Genomic DNA, 23,343 nt, shown 5'->3' with positions numbered 1-23,343 from the left:
AGAAGGAGAGAACTGGAGTGATAGGGGATTGCACTGATGGTATCAATGAGTACAGAAGGAGAGAACTGGAGTGATAGGGGATTGCACTGATGGTATCAATGAGTACAGAAGGAGAGAACTGGAGTGATAGGGGATTGCACTGATGGTATCAGTGAGCACAGAAGGAGAGAACTGGAGTGATAGGGGATTGCACTGATGGTATCAATGAGTACAGAAGGAGAGAACTGGAGTGATAGGGGATTGCACTGATGGTATCAATGAGTACAGAAGGAGAGAACTGGAGTGATAGGGGATTGCACTGATGGTATCAATGAGCACAGAAGGAGAGAACTGGAGTGATAGGGGATTGCACTGATGGTATCAATGAGTACAGAAGGAGAGAACTGGAGTGATAGGGGATTGCACTGATGGTATCAATGAGCACAGAAGGAGAGAACTGGAGTGATAGGGGATTGCACTGATAGTATCAATGAGTACAGAAGGAGAGAACTGGAGTGATAGGGGATTGCACTGATGGTATCAATGAGTACAGAAGGAGAGAACTGGAGTGATAGGGGATTGCACTGATGGTATCAATGAGCACAGAAGGAGAGAACTGGAGTGATAGGGGATTGCACTGATGGTATCAATGAGTACAGAAGGAGAGAACTGGAGTGATAGGGGATTGCACTGATGGTATCAATGAGTACAGAAGGAGAGAACTGCAGTGATAGGGGATTGCACTGATGGTATCAATGAGTACAGAAGGAGAGAACTGGAGTGATAGGGGATTGCACTGATGGTATCAATGAGTACAGAAGGAGAGAACTGGAGTGATAGGGGATTGCACTGATGGTATCAATGAGTACAGAAGGAGAGAACTGGAGTGATAGGGGATTGCACTGATGGTATCAATGAGCACAGAAGTAGCTCCAGCATTGTGTGTTGCCCCCTGGTGTTAGTATTAAGGAACAGCTGCAGAACATTTTGAAGGGGAAGGGAGAGGTTGCATTCTTACCAGTTAGAGGGGAAAAGGCTGAAAAATGAATTCTAGGAGTTCGGATAAATTAAAAGGCCACACCTCAAAGATTAGTTGTAGTGACAAGTGTTAGTGAGCATTGAAACAGGGCAATGGGTCAGACATGCTGCGGGAGGAAATGATTTACATTTGTGGGGTGCCAGAACGAGTCTTGGCAAAGGTGGGCCCTGTGACTGATGTCCTCATGGTGGCTAGTGCCATTCGGGATGGTTTGAAGTAGAATGGCAGGGAGTAGAGAACTACACTGGAAGTGTAGGGAGTGAGAAACAAGAACTGAAAGTAAAGAGTTGAACGCAAATACAGAGGCATGGAGATCAAGGTTGAAAGGACACGAAGGCCACAGTACAGCAAAAGTAAAAGGACTGAAAGGTATTCCCAAAGGCTTTGTATCTTAATACATGAAACATTTGTAATAAGGTACATGAAGTAATGACATAATTAAAAGTAAACAGACATGATCTAATACCCATAATGGAGATGAGGTGCAAGTGGATCGAAGTTAGCAACTTGATATTCAGAGACATTTGATTTTTAAGAAGGACATACTGTATAGGAAGCAAAGGGTAGTGGGCTAGCGTTGTTAGCAAGTACAGTTGTGAGAGATGACCTGGGAGGGAAGATGCAGGAGATTAAAAACAGGAAAACAAAGAAGACACTGGTAGGAGTGGTGTATAGATGCCCAAACAGTGGCCACCCTGGAGGAAAGGTATAAATCAACAAGTAATGGGGCATATAAACAAAGCACACGTTACTTGTAGAAGACTTTAACCTTCATGTAATTAAACAGATTCACAGAATGCATTCAATATAATTTTCTCAAAACAATACATTATAGGGCCAGCTAGGGAATAGATTACTTTGGATCCGGTCATGGTTAATGAGGAAGCTTTGATAAATTACCTTAAAATCCTCTGGAATTAGTCATCATGGCACGATAGAATTTTGTATTCAGCTTGGAAGTGAGAAAGTGGGGAAACAACTGAGTTTAACTTAAAGGGAATACAATGGCGGGGTAGAGTTTGCTAAAGTGGACTGGGTGGATAGAATAGAAGAAAGTAGGTAAGTGGTGGCAGAAGCTTAAGGAGGTAATTCATAACTCTCAGCAGAATTTATCCCAAAATAAAAGAAAGTCTCTAAGAGAGGAATGAACTAACTTTGGCTAAACAAAGAAGTAGAGAGAGTATTAGTTGAAAGAAAACTGTTTAAGAGATGAAAATTGGCAGTGGACCTGAAAACCAGGATAAATTTTAACTCGCAAAGACAATATTTTGTATATTTTATTAATTTAGTTAAGATAATATTTTGGTCTGTGTGCTATGTTTTGTGGGTGCACTGTGGTCTGGAGGAACATAGTTTCATTTGGTTGTACATACTGCATGTACAGTCAGATGACAATAAACTTGAATTTGAAATTAAAATAGTAAAAAGCAGATAGAAAATAAACTATGAGACCGAAGCAGAGGTTCAAGTGAACGTTAGCACCCAGATTAATTATGGAGAACTAGGAAATCTCAGAGGTTTTAAACAGATACTCTGTTCAGTCTTTCTATTAGACAAATCTTCAAAGATCCCATGAATCTGTAGGCTGCCACCTCCCCAGGTCCAGGTGGCTTGCATTTTGCAATCCTGTTAGAAGTGGCCACTGAGGCTGTAACAATCCAAATTTCCTTAGATTCCTGAAAATGTTCTAGCTTTACTTGAAGGTATATTGCACAGTCACAGTGTACTTAGAATTGTGCGTTGGAGAAGAAGTCAATTCTGTCCACTTTGTAAATACTAGCTCTTTGAAGCAAATAATTAGTCCCACACTTTTCTCATTCTCAGTGCAACTGTATCCTTATTAAGAATAGAGAATTCCAGGAGGGATCAATTTTGTGCAAAAAGTAAAGAGGCTTCAGGCATTTCCCTCTGAGTCAGAGGATTGTTGGTTGCATCCCATTCTAAAGATCTGAACTCAGAAATCTTGGCTAATGCTCTGAGGGAGATGTCACTACTTGGAAGAGACATCAATCTACAGCTGTATCTGCCCTGCCGGAGGGGTATAAGAGTTCCTGTGGAAAAGGAAGAGAATTATACCTACATTTACACCTGATTGCCATCATCATTATGTGCTGCGTTGTATGCTGTAGGCGATCGTGGTGACCACGATTGTTCTTGGAAATTTTTTCTACAGAAATAGTTTGCCATTGCCTTCTTCTGGGCAGTGCCTTTACAAGACTCGTGGCCCCGGCCGCTATCAATACTCTTCAGAGACTGTCTGCCTGGCGTCATTGGTTGCATAACCAGGATTTGTGATATGTACCGGCTGCTCATATGACCATCCACCACCTGCCCAATGGCTTCACGTGACCCTGATCGGGGGGCTAAGCAAGTGCTACACTTTGTCCAAGGGTCACCTGCAGGTTAGTGGGGGGAAGAAGTGCCTTACACCTCCTTTGGTAGAGATATACCTCCACCCCACCACCACTGATCAGCATCACTAAAACACATGATCTGTTTTCATATTGCATATGATCTCCAGAGTGATTCATGACATGCTGAGGATGTGAAAGGTGGTGTAGTAGTGGAAGCCTCTTTACTTTCTGCTCTTCAAGGATTCCAGATCATGCAAGCGGTCTTATTTACCAGGACTCTTTCCTGATGAGACATTCCACAAGAATGAAACATGGTACCGCTCATTAACAGGCTCAGTGTATCATAATAGACTGAATCTGGGGAATGGGATTAAGCTTAGCAACCCTCTGGACAGAGATAAAAACAACCACAAGCCCTCTTCTTTCCTCTGAGATTTTACAATTCTGTGAACTCTTGCCTCCCAATCTACAGAATGGTTATTGTGTTATATTTTTTTAATCAGACCTCTGTTTGGTCTGATTGACTGAGCTCATCTGTGCTTGCTATGTATCGCTAGGGTTTTTATTTTATTAAGGCAACTTTTTCTGAGCTATGGCAAGATAATTGATTGGAATTAATTCCAATCGATCGGGGTGGCACAGCGACATTGAGGTTAACGTAACAGTATTACCTTGCTGGTGATCCGGATTCAATACTGACGCTCTCTGTAAGGAGTTTGTATGTTCTCCCCATAAATGCGGGGTTTCATCTGGGTGCTCTGGTTTCCTCCCACATTAGAAAGATTTACAGGACAGTAGGTTAACTGGTCAGGTGGGTGTAATTGGGTGGCGTGCGCTCATTGGGCCAGAAGGGCCTGTTATCGCGTTGTGTCTCTAAATACAGAGTAATTAAATAATTGAAGAGCTCCGACAAAGGCCTCATTCGTTCAGGGGCTGAATGGGCTCTTGACCAGCAGTATGATCAGCATGATTCATGGAACCATAGAGCTTTACAGCAGGGAAAGAGGCCCTTGGGCCCAATTCATCCATGTCTAGCTGAGCTATCCCTACTTACCTGCAATTAGCATATATCTCTCTAAACTTTTCCTCTCCATCTAAATACATTCTAAATCTTGCAATAGAAGATCCTAGCTACATTAATGAAAGCACTTTGTTCCTCTCCTGTCCTAAAGCGCGTTTTTCAAAAATGTTTAATTTAGAGGCAAGTATCCAACTCAGTACAAGTATCAACGGAGAGGTTAACATAGTTATTTTTTCTACAAAATAAATTACAAAGTCTTCAGAATATATTACTGTCTTCACAAAGCTTCTCTGGTCATTAATAATGTTTGGTAAAGCCCCCAGCTGCACAATAAATGAGGAGCTTAATTAACATTACAAGGTCAAATATAACAGAATGATTTAGGACTAACTAGTGCGTTACTTATTTCTGCTTTCAACTTTTGAACAAATTTTATAGAAATCAACTTAATTAGCTTAAAATAAGTCTCTCTTATTTTTGCTTTAAGTCGCATATTGGTCTTTAGACTGTTCAAAGATGGGGTAGTGAAGGTAGATCTAGTTTTGCATTCTGCTGCCTTTTGTATTTGTATATCCTCTGGAGGTAGACAACCGATGATTGTTTTGTGTAGATAGCTTATTCAGAAAGTGCTTGGCTACATCGCTTGTGGAGTCACCTGGCTTGATCCAAGCACCCCTACTACTCTCCTTTACCCAGTCGCTCCCTGTCCCCTTGACTGATTCATATATTCTATCGCTGCACAGGTTGAAATTTCTGGACAATTTAATCATGTGTTTGGAGTGTTGACCTCTATTTAACATTTGTATGCGCTGCCTCCTATTTTACATCTGCTTCCCCCCACTCCTCTTCTTTCCAAATTTCTCTATTTCCTATATCTTTTGCTGCCCTCAGTAATTGACTGTTCCATTTTACTTAGCGATACGGCACAGAACAAGCCATACCGCTCAGCAACACTGGCCTAGTCACAGGACAATTTACAAAGATCAATTAACCTACTAATGCACAAGTCTTTGGGCTGTGGGAGGGAACCAAAACACCCAGAGGAAACTTACGTGTTCATGGGGAAAATGTACAAACTCCTTAGAGATGGCGCGGGAATTGAACTCTGGACTCTGGAACACCCTAAGCTGAAATAGCATCATGCTAACCACTGTGCTACCGTGGCTCATTCCTCTTTGATGTGTTCTTATTTCTTTTGTTTTCTCAGTGACACCTCCTCACCCTCTCAACCTACGTCCATCACAGAATAGCCACCATTATCCGGTAGGCAAGTTTCTAGATCACCCCTTTATCTTTCGCTCTTTCTATCATGACTTGAGCATTTGCTCCTTGCTAATTTTCTCTCTTCCTGTTTCTTTCACTGCTCTCTTTCATTAGCTCTCTGTCTCTTTCCTTCCATCTTTCCCAATCGCTTTATTCGTCTCTTTCCTAACCTCTACCCCACTTACTTTATCACACACTGCTTTCTCCACTCTCTTTTGTGACACCATTTCTTTTATTGTGGCCCATATTTTTTTCTTGTGCTAACTCACCTTCCTATCCCTTTTCTCTCTGTTTCATGTGTTATCCTTCTTTTAACCTCTCCTCCCTCACTAGGCCAAAAGAGGATCTAAGCACTTGAGGCACAAGGGGACTTAGGAGCCCTTGTGCAGGATTCCCTAAAGGTTAATTTGCAGGTTGAGTCGGTGGGGAGGAAGGCAAATGCGATGTTTGCATTCATTTCGAGACGATTAAAATATAAAAGCAAGGATGTAAGGTTAAGGTTTGATAAGGCACTGGTAAGGCCTCATTTGGAGTATTGTGAGCAGTTTTGGGCCCCTTATCTAAGAAAGATGAAATTGGAGAGGATTCAAAGTTCACAAAGATGATGCCAGGATTGAAAGGCTCGTTATATAAGGAGCATTTGATGGTTCTGGGCCTCTACTCACTGGAATTCAGAAGAATGAGGAGAGATTCTTTGAAACCTATCAAATGTTGAAAGGCCTCAGAAGAGTGGATTTGAAAAGGATGTTTCCTATGGTGGGGGAGTCAAAGACCAGAGGACATGGCCTCATTATAGAGGGTGTCCTTTTAGAACAGAGATGGGGAGGAATTTCTTTAGCCAGAGGGTGGTGAATCTGTGGAATTCTTTGCCACAGGAGGCCAAGTCATTGGGTATATTTAAGACAGAGATTGATAGATTTTTGATTAGTCAAGGGTATGAAGGGATACGGGAAGAAGCTGGGAGATTGGGTCTGAGAGGGAAAATGGATCAGTCATGATGAAATGGTGGAGCAGACTTGATGGACCAAATGGCCTAATCCTACTCCTATATCTTAAGGTGTTTTGGAGTTATCGTGGGAATATTCTGTACAATTATATCCTGGCTATGTGGTCACATTGCCAAGCTGGCCTCCTGTAACGTTTGGAATCTGCTATAACTCTGCAGTTCCACAGAACGATGATGACAGTTTCTACTGAATTAATCAAATCTTTGACCTTTTTTCACCTTCCTTTCTGGAGAGTGGCCCTTTATAATTCCTGGTGCTTCAAGGCCCATTTACAACTCAGCATGGGGCTTTATAATAAATCATATTTCCAAACTTTGTGTGGTCTTTTTATTTTCCACTTTTCTCAAGTTAAGTAAGAAAACAAAATCTGCTGCAAGCTAAAATAAATGGATTGAGCTTGGGATCCAATTTATCTTTTTTTTAAATCTGCTCTGGCTATCTGAAGTAAAACCATATGTGCTGCTGTTTTCCCAGAAGCGCTGTCCAAGAATGTGAGAAATCCCACTTGATCCAGTGTCTGACAAGGTAGCAGCCTCCTGGGGATTGGTTTCCTCTAATTATTCTTTCTTCCTGGCCTGGAATGCTAACATCGTAGTCTGGAATCGACGTCCCTTTTACCCCGGGGCACTTGCTAACTCATCTAAGTGGCTTTACTTTATGCACAACAGGAATATTCAGTTTACCAATAACTCATCCCATAATCTGTAAGCTTACTTTGATTGGTGACCAAGATGTCCAAACTTATTGCCTGTACTGAAAACCAATGGCAATTTATCCTTCTGTCAGTATCAGCTAGGGGCTGAAGTGGGAGAACCCTTGGACTTGTATAGCTCTGCTACACAGAATGAGACCCCTTGAGCTACTGGCAAGTTAACCTCTGTCTCTAAACTACCAAGAGTGCCATGGCAACTTTTCACCAAGCATCCTGCTCACCACAGTTTGATTTGCTGCAACATAAAGTTGCATTTAATAAAAATATCTATTCATATACTTATTGAGATAGAGCGTGGAATAGGCCCTCTGGCCCTTCAAGCCATACCGCCCAGCAATCTCCCAACTTAATCTGAGCCCGATCAGGAGTCAATGGCCAATTAACTTACCAACCATCTTTGGACTGTGGGAGGAAACCCGAGCACCCAGAGGAAACCCAAGTGTTTACGGGGAGAACATAAAAACTCCTTACATGCAGCGGTGCGAGTTGAACCTGGATCAAGGTTCAAGTGGGAATTGTACTGTAAGGCTTTGTGCTAACCACTACACTACCATGCCACCTGATATCAGACTATTCTGCCCCACGCAACTATGCTAGGAGATACACCTATCTTCAATAAAAATATCAGAACATTCTGCTCTACATAACTGCACCAGGAGATACACATTTTCATATCTTCCTTTATCAAAGCCTGTCAACAAATACTTCTATTCCCTTTCTCTCTTGTATTTATCTTGCTTCCCCTAAATATTTCTGTGTTACCTGCGTCAAACACCCCACTGTAGTGAGCTCTGTATTGGCTTTGCATGCAAACTTTTGTGAAGTTGTAAGAACTGCTAGTTAGTAATGGAAGTTGTAGTTAAAGATGTCATAGCGCAGCACTTAGAAAAATTCAAGGCAGCCTGAGACAGTACAATTGTGTAAAATTGAAATGTTGTTTAAACAGTTTATTGGATTCTTTGGAAAAGTGACAATTGCTTGGCCAAGGGGGAACCAGTGGAAGCCTTATATTTAGATTTCCTGAAGGCATTTGATGAGGGGTCTCATTGAAGGTAATAGGGGAAATGTTATTTAATTATTCATTGAGATACAGCATGGAATAGGCCCTTCTAACCCTGCGAGCCATTGTGCCCAACAATCCCTCAATTTAACCCTAGCCTAATCACGGGACAATTTACAACGACCAATTAACCTACCAACTGCTACGTGTTTGGAATGGAGGAGGAAAGCAGACACCCAGAGGAACCCACGCGGTCACGAGGAGAATGTACATGCTCATTACAGGTAGCTTTGGGAATTGAACCCAGGTTGCCGGTACTGTAAAGCATTGTGCTAACCACTATGTTACCATGCTGCCCCAGTACAAGAGCTCCTGGTGTGGAAAATAAGGTTTGACTGGACAGGAAACAGTGAACCAGGGCATATTTTTCTGATTGGGATGATGAGGTGATAAGACAATAGACGATAGGTTCAGGAGTAGGCCATTTGGCCCTTTGAGCCAGCACCGCCATTCAATGTGAAATGGCTGATCATCCACAATCAGTACCCTGTTCCTGCCTTCTCCCCATATCCCTTGACTCTGCTATCTTTAAGAGCTCTATCTAACTCTTTCTTGAAAGCATCCAGAGAATTAGCCTCCACTGCCTTCTGAGGCAGAGCATTCCATAGATCCACAACTCTCTGGGTGAAAAGGTTTATCCTGAACTCCGTTCTAAATGGCCTACCCCTTATTCTTAAACTGTGGCCACTGGTTCTGGACTCCCCCCAACATCGGGAACATGTTTCCTGCCTCTAGCGTGTCCACTCCCTTAATAATCTTATATGTTTCAATCAGATCCCCCCTCATCCTTCTAAATTCCAGTGTATACAAGCTCAATCACTTCAGTCTTTCAACATATGACAGTCCCGCCATCCTGGGAATTAACCTCGTGAACCTATGCTGCACTCCTTCAATAGTAAGAATGGCCTTCCTCGAATTTGGAGACCAAAACTGCACACAATACTCCTGGTGTGGTCTCACCAGGGCCCTGTACAACTGCAGAAGGACCTCTTTGCTCCTACACTCAACTCCCCTTGTTATGAAGGCCAACATGCCTGCTGTACCTACATGCTTACTTTCAGTGACTGATGTACAAGAACACCTAGATCTCGTTGTACTTCCCCTTTTCCTAACTTGACACCATTCAGATAGTAATCTGCCTTCCTTTTCTTGCCACCAAAGTGGATAACCTCTCATTTATCCACATTAAACTGCATCTGCCATGCATCTGCCCACTCGCCCAACCTGTCCAAGTCACCCTGCATTCTCCTAACATTCTCCTCATATTTCACATTCCACCCAGCTTTGTGTCATCTGCAAATTTGCTAATGTTACTTTTAATCCCTTCATCTAAATCATTAATGTATATTGTAAATAGCTGCGGTCCCAGCACGGAGCCTTGTGGTACCCCACTAGTCACTGCCTGCCATTGTGAAAAGGACCTGTTAATCCCTACTCTTTGTTTCCTGTCTGCCAACCAATTTTCTATCCATGTTAGTACCCTACTCCCAATACCATGTACTCTAATTTTGCCCACTAATCTCCTATGTGGGACCTTATCAAAGGCTTTCTGAAAGTCCAGGTACACTACATCCACTGGCTCTCCCTCATCCATTTTAATAGGTACATTCTCAAAAAAGTTCCAGAAGATTAGTCAAGCATGATTTCCCCTTCGTAAATCCATGCTGACTCGGACCAATCCTGTTACTGCTATCCAAATGTGCCAATATTTCATCTTTTATGATTGGCTCCAGCATCTTCCCGTGATGGGACACAGTGAGCAGTGCCGCAGACATAACTTTGTACAACGAACATAAATGATTTGGTTGGAAGCTCTAGAGATGTGGTTGCTAATATTCGTAATGACACAATATAGGTAAGAAGTCAGTCATTCAGACCAGTGTACAAAGGGGTATGGATAGGCTAAACAACAGCACAAAGATCTGGCAAATGGAATTCCATGTAGGAAAATATAGTCGACTATTTTGTCTGAAAAATAAAAACATGTCATATCCAAAGAGTGAAAGATTACAGAGTTTTTAGATGCTGAGGGATCTGGGCATCTCAGTGCATGATCCCAAAATGGCTAGTACACTGGTGCAGCAAGTAATTAGTTGAATGAAAAGAATATTATAGTTCATTATTAGGAAAATGAAATATAATTGAATACTTACAGTCTACTGGGCATTGGTGAGATGAGACCGTGTTAGGAAATACTGTACACTGTGTGTGTATATATATGTGTTGTGTACTTACACACACACATACTTTATTGATCCCGAGGGAAATTGGGTTTCCCTCGCATGCATGCACACACACTCATATATCATCATCATTATATGCCATGACACAAGTCTTTCCATAACAATGATTGTTCTTGGCAATTTTTTTTCTACAGAAGTGGTTTCCATTGCTTTCTTCTGGACAGTGTCTTTACGAGATGGGTGACCCCAGCTGTTATCAATACTCTTCACAGACTGTGTGCCTGGCATCAGTGGTCACCACCACCTGCTCCCATGGCTTCACATGACCCCGACTGGGGGGTGGGGGGTAAGCAGGTGCTACACCTTGCCCAAGAGTTACCTGCAGGATAGCGGAGGGAAGGAGTTCCTTACACCTCCTTTGGTAGAGACGTATCCCCACCCTGTTACTCACACACACACACACACACACACACACACACACACACACACACACACACACACACACACACACACACACACACACACACACACACACACACACACACACACACACACACACATAATATTAGTCCCTTATTTATGGAAGAACATTAGTACATTGGGAGCAGTTCAGCTGAACTAATACATGAAATTGATGGTTACCTATGAGGGACATTTAGACAGGTTGGAAATTAGTAAAGTGAGAGGCAACTTCATTTAAAAGATTGTTTAAGATAGTGAGAGATCCGGGCAGGGTGGGTGTTGAGAGTACCTATAAAAGAATCTAGAACTGATAGTCTGTGTTAAAAGGTAAGGGATCAACCATTAAAGACAGATGAGTCACCAGGATGCTGGTCTTTGGGACTCTCTTCTTGCTAAGCAGTGGGAGCAAGTTAGTGAATACTTTAAGGCATGGATACTAGATAGATCTGAGTACTGTTTGTGAAGAGGTACTAGGACAGGTGGAAATGTGGATGTTAAATCAATTGGATACTCAGATCAGCTGGTCCTGGTGCAGGAGTTTTGACCTGAAACCTTGACATTTCCTTTGCTCCTCACTGAATTCCTCCAGCAGATTGTGTGTGTTTCCTGATTCCAGCATCTGCTAGGAATCAGCTAGCCTTGCCCTCACTGAATTCCTCCAGCAGATTGTGTGTGTTTCCTGATTCCAGCATCTGCTAAGAATCAGCTAGCCTTGTCCTCACTGAATTCCTCCAGCAGATTGTGTGTGTTTCCTGATTCCAGCATCTGCTAAGAATCAGCTAGCCTTGCCCTCACTGAATTCCTCCAGCAGATTGTGTGTGTTTCCTGATTCCAGCATCTGCTAGGAATCAGCTAGCCTTGTCCTCACTGAATTCCTCCAGCAGATTGTGTGTGTTTCCTGATTCCAGCATCTGCTAGGAATCAGCTAGCCTTGTCCTCACTGAATTCCTCCAGCAAACTGTGTGTTTCCTGATTCCAGCATCTGCTAGGAATCAGCTAGCCTTGTCCTCACTGAATTCCTCCAGCAAACTGTGTGTTTTTCCTGATTCCAGCATCTGCTAGGAATCAGCTAGTCTTGCCCTCACTGAATTCCTCCAGCAGATTGTGTGTGTTTCCTGATTCCAGCATCTGCTAGGAATCAGCTAGCCTTGTCCTCACTGAATTCCTCCAGCAAACTGTGTGTTTTTCCTGATTCCAGCATTTGTAGTCCCTCGTGTCAGCTAGGATCTTATTCAATGGCAGAACAGTCTCGATGGGATGAATGGCCTGCCCTCACTCTGTTTGTTTGGCTCTATCTCTGAGCTACTCACCGTGAAAATATTTCTTCTACATCACTTTAGATGCTCAATCACTGAATTTATTTAAGGCTGATTGAAATACATATTGGTAAAGAAACTGAGTAGGTCAGGCAGTAGAGAAAGAGGGGTCGTCAATCAGAAACATGGACCATTCACTGTTGCCTGACTTGTTGAGTTCATTCTTTTTGCTCCAGATTACAGTCTCCAGCGTCCCTTTGTGTCTTTTACTCAAGTCTGTATCTGATGGACTTTCAAACTGTAGGAATGGGCAGGAGACTGACATAAGACACAAGATGATTCACTCTGCAGTACTCAGCTGTGGATCTTCCTCAGTCACATTCTACAATGGCACAAAAAACATTTGGTTATTCACAGTGTGGTTGGGCCATTTCAGGTTTTGCCTGGTAGAAAACAGACTTGGTGCAACTTTCCAAAAGGAATTGGATTAGAATTAGAAGATAGAAAATTATTTTATTTGTCACATATACATTGAAACATATAGTGAAATACGCTGTTTGCATCGAGGAGCAACACTGTCCGAGGATGTGCTGGGCACACCATGCCTCATCCACCAATGCAGTCGGGTGCCAACTTACTAACCATCTCTGGAATGTGGGAGGAAACCAGAGCACCTGGAGGAAACCGACCGGTCATGGGGAGAACGTACAAGTCTCTTACAAATGGCAGTGGGAATTGAACCCCAATCGCAGGCATTGCAAACTGTTGCATTAACCGTTACATTATCATGCACCCTACTATCGGAAGGAAATGGGAAAGCTTCAGGGATATGGAAAACTGCCTCCAAGTGGGATGAATTGGATTGCTCCCATGCACAGTCCGTCACACACTCATTGGGCTGAACAGTCTCCTTTTTGACATATCGCTCTGTGATTTCTTAAAGACAAACAAGGCTCCAGTGTATGTTTTAAATTTGCAAATGAAATTTGTTCCCTTTCAAATTTTCTGTCTGTCTGTCTGATCAGGGGCTGCTTTAGAGTATCCATGTGTTGTTGAATTCATGGCACAAAGATCGGGACTTCTGGGAGCAAGAAACTGCAAATGCTGGAAATTAAAAATGAAAGCAGGAAAATCTCAGCATCGGTGAAGAGCGAAACTGAGTTATGTCTCAAGACATCTATTTGTCCAGGACCTGCAGCTTTAAACTTTTCTGAAATACCTTTGTTTTCACTTTTTTCATTTGACTGCTTCCAGTTTCCACCATCCATCCTCAGCATTATTTTAAAATATTATTTTTAATTCAGGCTGTTGGTTATTGGCCACTAGAGGCCCAACTGGGCAGTCAGGAGTTCAGTTCAGTGCACACTCTCCAGGTGCAGGCAAAGTACAATTATTAATGACTCTAGTAGCAACACACAGAAGATTGATAGTAAGTAATTCCCTTGCTCCAAATGACAAAGTAACTGTGACCAGATTAGGTTGTTTTTCTGTTAGTTCAGGGTCACTATAGGAATCAATGGTGCAATTTAATATCAGAGAATGTATACATCCCTACTCTTCACAGACATCCACAAAGCAGAGAGATAAAAACCCCAAAGAATGAATGACAGGTGTTAGAACCCCAAAGCCCCCTCCTCCCTCCCATGCACAAGCAGCAGCAAAAGCATCAGCTCCCCCTCCTTGCCCCACTTGCTCTGGCAAAAGTGTCAAATGCCCCCACCACCCACCTTGCAGGCAATAGCACAGTCCCCAGAGACCACGTCGTTCTCTAATTTTCTGCTCTCGTCAGATATTTTGTCGGTCTAACAGACTGAGCAAGTGACGTTCCTAAAGGACAGATAATCCTGATTCGGGCCACCAAGTGCAAGTATGTGGAGGACACACTGAGCAGAGATTTCATCTTCCCCCATGACACACCTAGACAGAAGCTCAGACTCTGCTGCTCTCAGGGTCCTTCGTTCTGCTGTTGGATCGGTTTTGCTTGGTGTTTGCTGCATTTGGCGACTAGCTTGCAGACGTTTCGTCACCAGTCAAGGTGTTTCTTTCTGGAAGTGCTTGTATTTAGAGAGCACCCCGTTCTCTTGCCTTGGTCCTGATTGGCTACCCCTTCAGCTGACCTTTGTATTCTATTGGCTTGTTTCTCTTTGGCTTTTTTTTGTCTCTACTTGGCCACAACTATTTCTCAGCTCACATGCACGTGTTGAATGCTGACAGATCGGAAATCACCAGCAATAAGAGCAAGCATTTTCCACGCACTTTAGATGAATCTACAACACACTGTCCTTACTGTTTATTTTAATTGACTTCAATTGTGATTAAACAAAATGAGGAAATAAAAATTGTCACCCATTTCACACCATGGTACAAGGCCAAAACAGTATCTGGATTTTGCTTGCCAGACCAGTATTTAATGCTGATTACTGCCTTTGCATTAACTGGCTGCTTCTGGGAGTAGTTATGTGACCACCACTATGTGGGTCTGAAGTCACATAAAGACCTGACCAAGTTTATATAGCAGATTTCATTTCCCAAAAAGATGTCAGTCAGTATATGGATATAAGCCCGCAAGAAAATGAATCTCAGACTTGTATATGGTGACATATATGTACTTGGATAATAAAATTCACTTTGAATTTCAAAGATTCCCAAGGCATGCAGCAGGGAACAGTAGAGGCAGCTCAGTGGCGTAGAGGTTAGGCAATGTTTTACGGTGGCTGCAGTCACCAATCGGGGTTCAATTTCCACTGATGACTGAAAGAAGATTCTCCACATGACTGCATGGGTTTCATCCTGGAGCTCCTGTTCCTCCCACATTCCAAAGACGTGCGGGTTAGGGTTAGAGGGGGAGCACGCTATGTTGGTGCCAGAAACAATCCTTGTACCATGTTGGCCATCGATTCAAATGACGTATTTCACTGTATGTTTCAATGTCATCATCATCATCATCATCATCATCACTTGCCATGATGTTGGCAACCACAGTCTCATGACCATGATAGTTCTTGGCAAATGTTTCTACAGAAGTGGTTTGCCATTGCCTTCATCTGAGCATCTTTCCAAGGTGGGTGACCCCAGCCATTATCAATACTCTTCAGAGACTGTCTGCCTGGCGTCAGTGGTCTCATAACCAGGATTTGTGAAGACCATAAGATCATAAGACATATGAGCAGAATTAGGCCATTCAGCCCATCGAGTCTACTCAGTCACTCCATCATGGCTGATCCAGGATCCCACTCAACTCCATATACCTGCCTTCTCGTCATATCCTTTGATACCCTGACCGATAAAGGAACTATCAACTTACACCTTAAATATACCCACGGACTTGGCCTTCAACACAGTCTATGTCAGAGCTTTCCACAGATTCACTACTTTCTGGCAAGAAAAATTCTTCCTTACCTCTGTTCTAAAAGGTTGCCCGTCAAATTTGAGGCTGTGCCCTCTAGTTCTGGATACCCCCATCACAGGAAACATCCTCTCCACAACCACCCTACCTAATCCTTTCAATGAGATCCCCCCGCATTCTTCCAAATTCCAGTGAGTACAAGCCCAAAGCTGCCAAACACTCCTCATATGTTAACCTCTTCATTCCTGGAACCATCCTCGTGAACATCCTCTGAACTCTCTCCAATGACAGCGCATCTTTCTGAGATATGGGGCCCAAAACTGTTGACAATACGTACTCCAACTGTGGCCCGACTAGTGTCTTACAAAGCTTCAGCATTATCTCCTTGCTTTTATATTCTATTCACTTTGAAATAAATGCCAGCATTGCATTTGCCTTCTTTACCACAGGCTCGACCTTTTGGGAGTCTTGCATGGGGACTCCAGAGTCCCTCTGCACCTCTGATGTTTGAACCTTCTCCCCATTTAGATAATAGACCGCACTATTGTTCCTTTTACCAAAATGCATTTTCATACATTTCCCAACACTGTATTCCATCTGCCACATTTTGCCCATTCTTCCAACTTGTCTAAGTCCTGCTGCAATCACATTGCTTCCACAGCACTACCTACCCCTCCACCTATCTTCATATCATCTGCAAAGTTTGCCACAAAGCCATCAGTTCCATTATCCATTGACAAACAATGTGAAAAGTAGCAGTCCCAATACCGACCCAAAGGAACAACACTGAGGAACTGGCGGCCAATCAGAAAAGTCCCCCCTTTATTCCCACTCGTTGCCTTCTGACTGTCAAGAGATTTACCATAATGCTGCCTGGCTTAGTGGTATGGAGAAGAGAGGTTTTCTCCCCCTCTGGAGCAGCAGAGGCTGAGGAAACCTTACAGAAGCTCAAACAGTTGTGAGGGGCATAGACAGCTATGCCCCTCATAACTTTTCCATGGCTGAAATGTTTAATAATAAATGTAGGCATTTAAAGAGAGAGTGGGAAAGTTCAAAGATAATATTTGGGGCAGTTTCTACACAGGGTGTGGTGGGCCTGAAATGAAGGCAGATACTGTAGAGGCATTTATGAGAGTCTTAGATAAGCATGTGAATATTCAATGGCTCCTTTTAATATCAGAGAATGTATATAGTATATGACCTGAAATTCTTACTCTTCGCAGACATTCATGAAACAGAAGAAAAACCCCAAAGAATAAATGACAGGAACATTAAATCTCCAAAACCCCCACTCCCCATCCCATACACAAGCAACAGCAAAAACGTCAACCTTCTCCCCCTCCCCCTCCCCCACCCCCAAATTGCTTCAGCAAAAGTTGTAAGCACCTCCACTCAAACTCTGTCTTTTTGTGTGTTACCCCCTAGCTGTCAGTCTGTGGTTTTGTATTACCATGTACTCCTGCTCTACTCCGGCACCTGTATCACTGAGTACTCCGTCTCTCATTATTACCTGTGTTGCTGCCACCCGTGTCTCATTGTGCTCCACCAATCATCTGCCTCTCTGTTTATTGCTCAGTGTATTTCAGTCCTGTGTTTTCACCTGTTTGTGGTCAGATTGTGCCAGTGAAGTTCTCTGTGTCTGTCCAGCAAGGCGGGCTGTTTCTGGTTTTTGAATTTCTCTGGGTGTTTTGATCTCTGTCTGAACATTGATGCCGACTTTGTTTTGCACCTTGGGATTTGTTACTCAATATCACTGTGTGTACAGTGCTAGGTCTGAGATTGGATCCCTGCTCCAGCATCCTGACAAAAGCATCAATTCCCACCACCCATGACGCAAGGAACTGAAAAGATCCCAGATGTGATGATTCAGAGTCCATCACAAGAACTACTGTCTATCCCAACAGTTCAATATCTCAACACTTGGAATATTTAGAGATTGGAGGGATATGGTCTATGTGTAGGCAGAAGGGTTTAGTTTAATTAGCATCATTATGCTAATTAATTAGCATCATTTAGCATCATTATTAGCACAACATTGTGGGCCAAAGGCTCTGTCACTGTGCTGTACCATTTGTTCTATATTCAAATACAGCCTTCACACCTTAAAAAGGAGCAAGAATTTCATTATTGACTTTTTCTACCTTTTTAAACCAGGACTGCTTGGGAAAGTGAGCACAAACGTTATCCCAGCAGAGACCAGGTAATTCAGCATCTCACCCTAAAGCATACCTGTGTAGCCTACAACATTTAATCTCAGGAATTTTTGAATAGTATTGGAAGAGTATTATACTACAGATGCTATGAAACTTAAATGAAATGTTCTAAATGATCAGCAGGCCAGGCAGCATTCTTGGAGAAGAAATAGAGCTGTTGTTTTAGGCTGATGAACTTTCATCAACACACTTGCCTAAATTTTGAGTCTGTCTCTCTTCCCTGTGATGCTGTCTCACTGATGAGCCTTTCCTGGTGTTTATTGCTTTAAACAAATATAGACAGACTCTTTAAATTTTAATCTGCTGCTTTGTTCTTTTCCTGCTTTACTAGACCTTGGACCCATCCGCGGAAGTCAACAATGGCCATTTGGTTGATGTTATTACAGCTTGTTCCTGCGATCATGGGCCGGTATACATCAAAGTCCATCTCCAATTATACCAATATTACAGCAATGTCTTCTGTAGAAGCATCTGGTATTTCTGAAACTGAAGTCACAAATGCCAGTGTGCCATATTTTACCAGTGAAGTCTCAACAGATGTTGACATCACCAGTGTAAGCTACACATCCTCTCCTGCCATTACCTCTTCCAAGCCTCCCCTCATTGGCACAATTATAATGGAGTTTATTTCGAAGCATATGGTCTTCATCATCATCGCCGCAGTCGCTCTGGTCTTACTGCTGATCATTGTATGCACCATCATATTTATGAAGCTAAGCAAGGGTTCGGCTTACTACCCATCCTCTTTCCCCACAAAAAAGTATGTGGATGAGCAGGACAAAAGGGGTTCCAGCAAGAACTTTGAGGAGGTCACTGGGATGGTCAGTGGTGAGCCTAAAGAGGACACGGTCAACTCCACAGAGCAGCTGCAAAGTGACATCCTCTCAGTGAACCACAACCTCAAAAAGAAGGCGCCATCCAAAGGTGAGGAGAAGCAAGAGGTCGATGCATCAGGAAAGGGAGAGCCCAACCAAGCAGTGGGCAAGGAGACAGGTCCAGAGGTAGGAACCAATGCGGAGGGCCAGACATCTGACAGCAACACTGCCAGAGAACCTGAAAAGGACTGGAATGAAAGATCAGCAGAGCAGGAAGACAAGAAGGGAGGAACTGAGGGAGCAGAGAAAGGGAAGAGGGGTAATGAGGAGGAGGATGGGAAGGATAAAATGGAGTTAGAAACTGGAGTGGCCCTGGGCCACAGCTTGCAACAGCCGTCCAACCAGACTGCTGATAAACCACATGTTGATGCAGACGCAGCCTCAGACAAAGTAGGTGAAGTTGGGGGCCAAGAGCCAAAGGAAGTCAAGTTTGCTGAACAGGGTGTAAGTGAATCATCCAGTGTTGCTGATCATTGCAAGGACCTCGAGGCCACCCCACTGATCTTGAAGCCCAGTGACAATGGGGCTCTCTAACCGACAGGCTGAATCGATGTTAGATTGACGTGAGGATTACTTGAATGTTGCTGACACAGAGAATTTTCTCAGCTTATACCAATGCCACTTATTTTCAAGCAGATGCTTTCAAAAACATACTTTTCAACAGTAGAATATGCAAGAGAAAGTTTTTCAGGAAAATATAAACTGTGGAAAAAAACAAGGTTTTATTACTTCTCTTAATGTTACCCCACACCTGTAAGATTAAATTTTGGTTCCCTCTATATCAAGAAGAAAATAATTAACATAAAACTTGGATAATCTAAACTATATAAATAGCTCTTACTTTAACCACCTTAAACAATTGCGGGCTTGATTAACAGATTTGATGCTTTAAATTGGAAGAATGTTCAGTCAGGTCACCCACAAGTCAAAAATCCATTGTTAACTTAACCTTGGAAATATTTCAGTTGTGCTGTCATCAATCTGCCTCATTATTAACTAAATTTCATCCATCCAGCTTGATATTTACAGCTAGCCGGTGGTGTAATGGCATCTACCTTGGACTTCGAAGTGAGTGGTCCCGGGTTCGAATCTAGCCGTCTCCTCTCACGTTTTCCATCTGTGCTAGTATTGAGCTAGCAACTCAGCCTCACAAAAAAACAGAAAATGCTTAAGAAATGGCAAACATGCTGCCCAATGAACCACAAGGTGCAGAGAGGAACAACTTGAAGCCCATTCTGAATCCCTGCTTTTGAGTCCACTGAACATCTGGGCTCAGAGAGAAGCACAACTGTTTCATGGCCCCTTCAAATCTTCCTGCAAACTGGAATTCAGTGATCTTCCTCGACTCTCAAAATTGTTCACATATCAGGTTAAGGGAACAGATTCATAGATAAGGTCCATTCCAAAGAAGCCATTTGTCAAAAAAGCAGCTAGATAATATCGTTTCTCAAAATCAAAGAACTGCTGGATGTTTTAGCCTTGCATCGGCAGGACCCAAAAATTAAAATGTTTTTTTTATCATGAGGAGTTATCTATCACAACATTGGATAATTCAGTCCTAACACAAGTGCCCATGGATTGAAAAAGCTCAATGCAAAGCATTCTTTTTTTTAATTGATTGTTCGGGCAGGATCTGAACAAAATTAAACATATAGTGATTTTAATTGGGGTGAAGCTCCTTGAAGGAAACTTAAAGCTTGTCAGACTGAGTTGCAACAGCAAATCATATAGCTTGAGCACAACTCTTCCATTTTAGCAGTAACTTTAGCCAAGAGGTCTACTTGTATTTTTTTTTAGTAAAACTAGGCACCATGTGACAAATGCTCTGAAATCTACCAGAATGCAAACATACTGGGTTCTTTATATGTGTGGAGTGAGTGATTCAGAGTGTTATCAGCTGCAGGGTGAACCCAGTGCCAGTATAACTGGGGTGCTATGGTGGTAGGCTTAATCAGTAATCACCTACGTACTTTCTTACTTACCGTCCATTACGCCGATGGTGCTTGGGGCAGCAATGAAGGTCCTCCATCTCTGTCATACTGTCGCACACAGATATAGGAGCATTCTTCATTGCTGTTTCTGTAATTTTTTTTTGACCAGTCAAGGTTGCTAGCCCTGAGCTGAACCTCCGATCCTGGAGGACTGACCGGTGGACCACTCTTGGTCTGGTCTCTACCCTTTGATCTGTTTGTTGTGGGTGACCCTACCAAGAACCAAAGCATAAAGCCCTCACTCCAGCCAACATCGCTCTCCAGGTCTTTGAGGCACACAAGCTTCCAAACCATGACAAAGTTGTGATCCTCTTGTGAGTAATCACCTATTTCGCCGGTGTTCAGCGAAATGGTCTCCCAGTCTGCGGCGGGCCTCCCCAATGTATAAATGGCCACATCAGGAGCACCGGATACAGTATATCACCCCAGTTGACTTGCAGGTGAAGTGGTGCCTCACCTGAAAGGACTGTCTGGGGCCTGGGATGGTGGTGAGGGAAGAAGTGTGGGGGCAGGTGTAGCACTTCTTCCGTTTGCAGGGATGAGTGCCCGGAGGGAGGTCGGTGGGGAGGGATGGTGGGGATGAATGCCTGGAGGGAGGTCGGGAGACCCGCCGCAGACTGGGAGACCGTTTCGCTGAACACTGGCGCTCAGTCCTCCAGCAGTGGCGGGATCTCCCTGTGGCCACACGCTTCAATTCCACAGACCACTCCCACTCCGATATGTCTGTCCATGGCCTCCTCTACCGTCAAGATGAGGCCACACACAGGTCGATGGAGCAATAACTTATCTCCCGCCTAGGTAGCCTCCTACCTGCCGGCATGAGCATTCAACTCATAGACCTCTGTTGATACCCCTTACCCCATCCCTATCTATAATTTTAGTCTGTTTCTCTTTCTCTCTCTTTTTCCCCCTCACTATAATCTCCCCCCAGCCCTACCTTTCTTTCTCTTTTATTTCCCATAATTCTCCACCTTCCCCCTAGCCCATTTCCCTCCAGCCTATCACTTCCCAGCTCTCTACTTCATCCCTCCCCCCACTTCTTATCCCCCCCTCGACCATCCCATGTTACTTCACTCCTGATAAAGGGTTTCGGCCCGAAACGTCGTCACTACCTCCTCCCATAGATGCCGTCTGGCCTGCTGGGTTCTTCCAGCATTTTGTGTTTTTATTTATTTCCAGCATCTGCAGATTCACTCGTGTTGCCTCTCAATGGAAAAATCTTGTTTTTATTTGTCTTATCTATAACCCTTATAACTTTTATTACCTCTACAAAATCTCCCCTCACTGCCCAGTCCATGGGTGCTGGAGTCTTTGCCTTGACCTTCCTAGAACAGCTCGTGCTGGGACAGCACACAAGTGCAGACATGGAACATTAGGAGAAAAGAAAGCAAACTGTAAATATTGGAAATCTTGAGATTCATGGCATGTTATCACTTCCAGATTACAGTGGAGGGTGAGCTAGCTTTGCCCACTCTGGGCAAACAACCTACTCCTGCCTTTATTGTTCTGAAGGAAGCTGATGCAGAGAATCAGTACAGTTTACATCTGTTTTACCATCTACAGTTACACTGGACATTCTTAAAACAGCAAATGCCTCCTTCCAGTTTTGATCATTCTTCCACCAGCCTTCCCCCTCCTGTTCCCAGTGATGCTCAAACTCCAAGGGATCTATCTCTCATTTACTTGGAATAACCCAGTGGGTGGTGTTGTGGTGTGGCTGAAGGGGAGTAGGAGAAGATATGGAAGGGGTCACCTGCAGCGAGAGCTTTTCAGCATTCTTCATCCCCACCCACCCCCAAGCAACCATTCAGCCTCTCCCCCTCTCCACAGGGGTGTCAAGTACTTAAGTGTGTGCAGCTGTGGTGCATTGAATTTTGTGACCTGCACACACCCTCCCAGGATGTCCAACCCTAACTACACCTCCGCTGTCCTGCACTGAGGATCTCACACAACACACAGAGCTGGTCTACATGAACTTTTCTGTGTAATGCTTTTTTTGTTGAGTTTTAAGGTCGATGTAGTGGAACTTACTGCTGGCAATATGCAATAATAAATCATTTTTAATAAAACAAGAGCTTTCCTTTCTTTTGTACATATATTTTCTAATCATTCTGGGTTCTATCTCTACAGTCCTCCTTTATTTCATCCACAGGGATCTTCCTTCTCTACAGGGCTTTGAAAATTATTCTATGTGCAAGTTTGGTGAGCTGTTGTCCCTCTGACCAACCTGAAATCAAATGAGTGGCCTAACTGAGGTCATCCCAAAAGCACAAGCCAGGGATTGAACCGATGGTGGTCCTAGCAGGGACCTTTTTTCCACACTGAGCCATCAGGGAATTCAAAGGTTCAATGGTTCATTTATTATCAAAGTATGCAGCAGTGTACAACTCTGAGATTCATCTTCTCCAGATAGCCATAAAACAAAGAAAACCATGGACATCGTTCAAGAAACACCTCAAACCCACCCCCCCCGCAAAAAAGAACAGCAACATGACTATCAACCCCACCCCATCCCAAAACAGCAAGAACATCAACCTCCAAACTCCCCCCTCCTCAGCAAGAAGAAAACTTGGCTGCAAGGA

The 23,343-nt window shown here is 43.4% G+C and overlaps 1 protein-coding gene across 2 annotated transcripts in view; it reads left to right on the top strand.

The window, feature by feature from the left end:
• tmem119b (transmembrane protein 119b) overlaps positions 1–22,833 on the top strand; it is a 28,298-nt gene extending 5,465 nt beyond the window's left edge. Inside the window, exons 2-3 of one of the 2 annotated variants that reach the window (XM_073065825.1) lie at positions 5,601–5,656; positions 18,227–22,833. In XM_073065825.1, coding sequence (XP_072921926.1) covers positions 18,255–19,304 — 1,050 coding nt within the window. In that variant the 5' untranslated portion in view covers positions 5,601–5,656; positions 18,227–18,254 and the 3' untranslated portion in view covers positions 19,305–22,833. The remainder of the gene's footprint in view (positions 1–5,600; positions 5,657–18,226) is intronic. The other variant, XM_073065826.1, reaches the window with a different exon arrangement.
• Positions 22,834–23,343: the final 510 nt, after the last annotated feature.

The sequence above is a fragment of the Hemitrygon akajei genome, chromosome 14 (genome assembly GCF_048418815.1).
Source record: "Hemitrygon akajei chromosome 14, sHemAka1.3, whole genome shotgun sequence".
NCBI classification, from domain to species: Eukaryota; Metazoa; Chordata; class Chondrichthyes; order Myliobatiformes; family Dasyatidae; genus Hemitrygon; species Hemitrygon akajei.
This window is presented reverse-complemented; position numbering and strand designations above follow the sequence as displayed.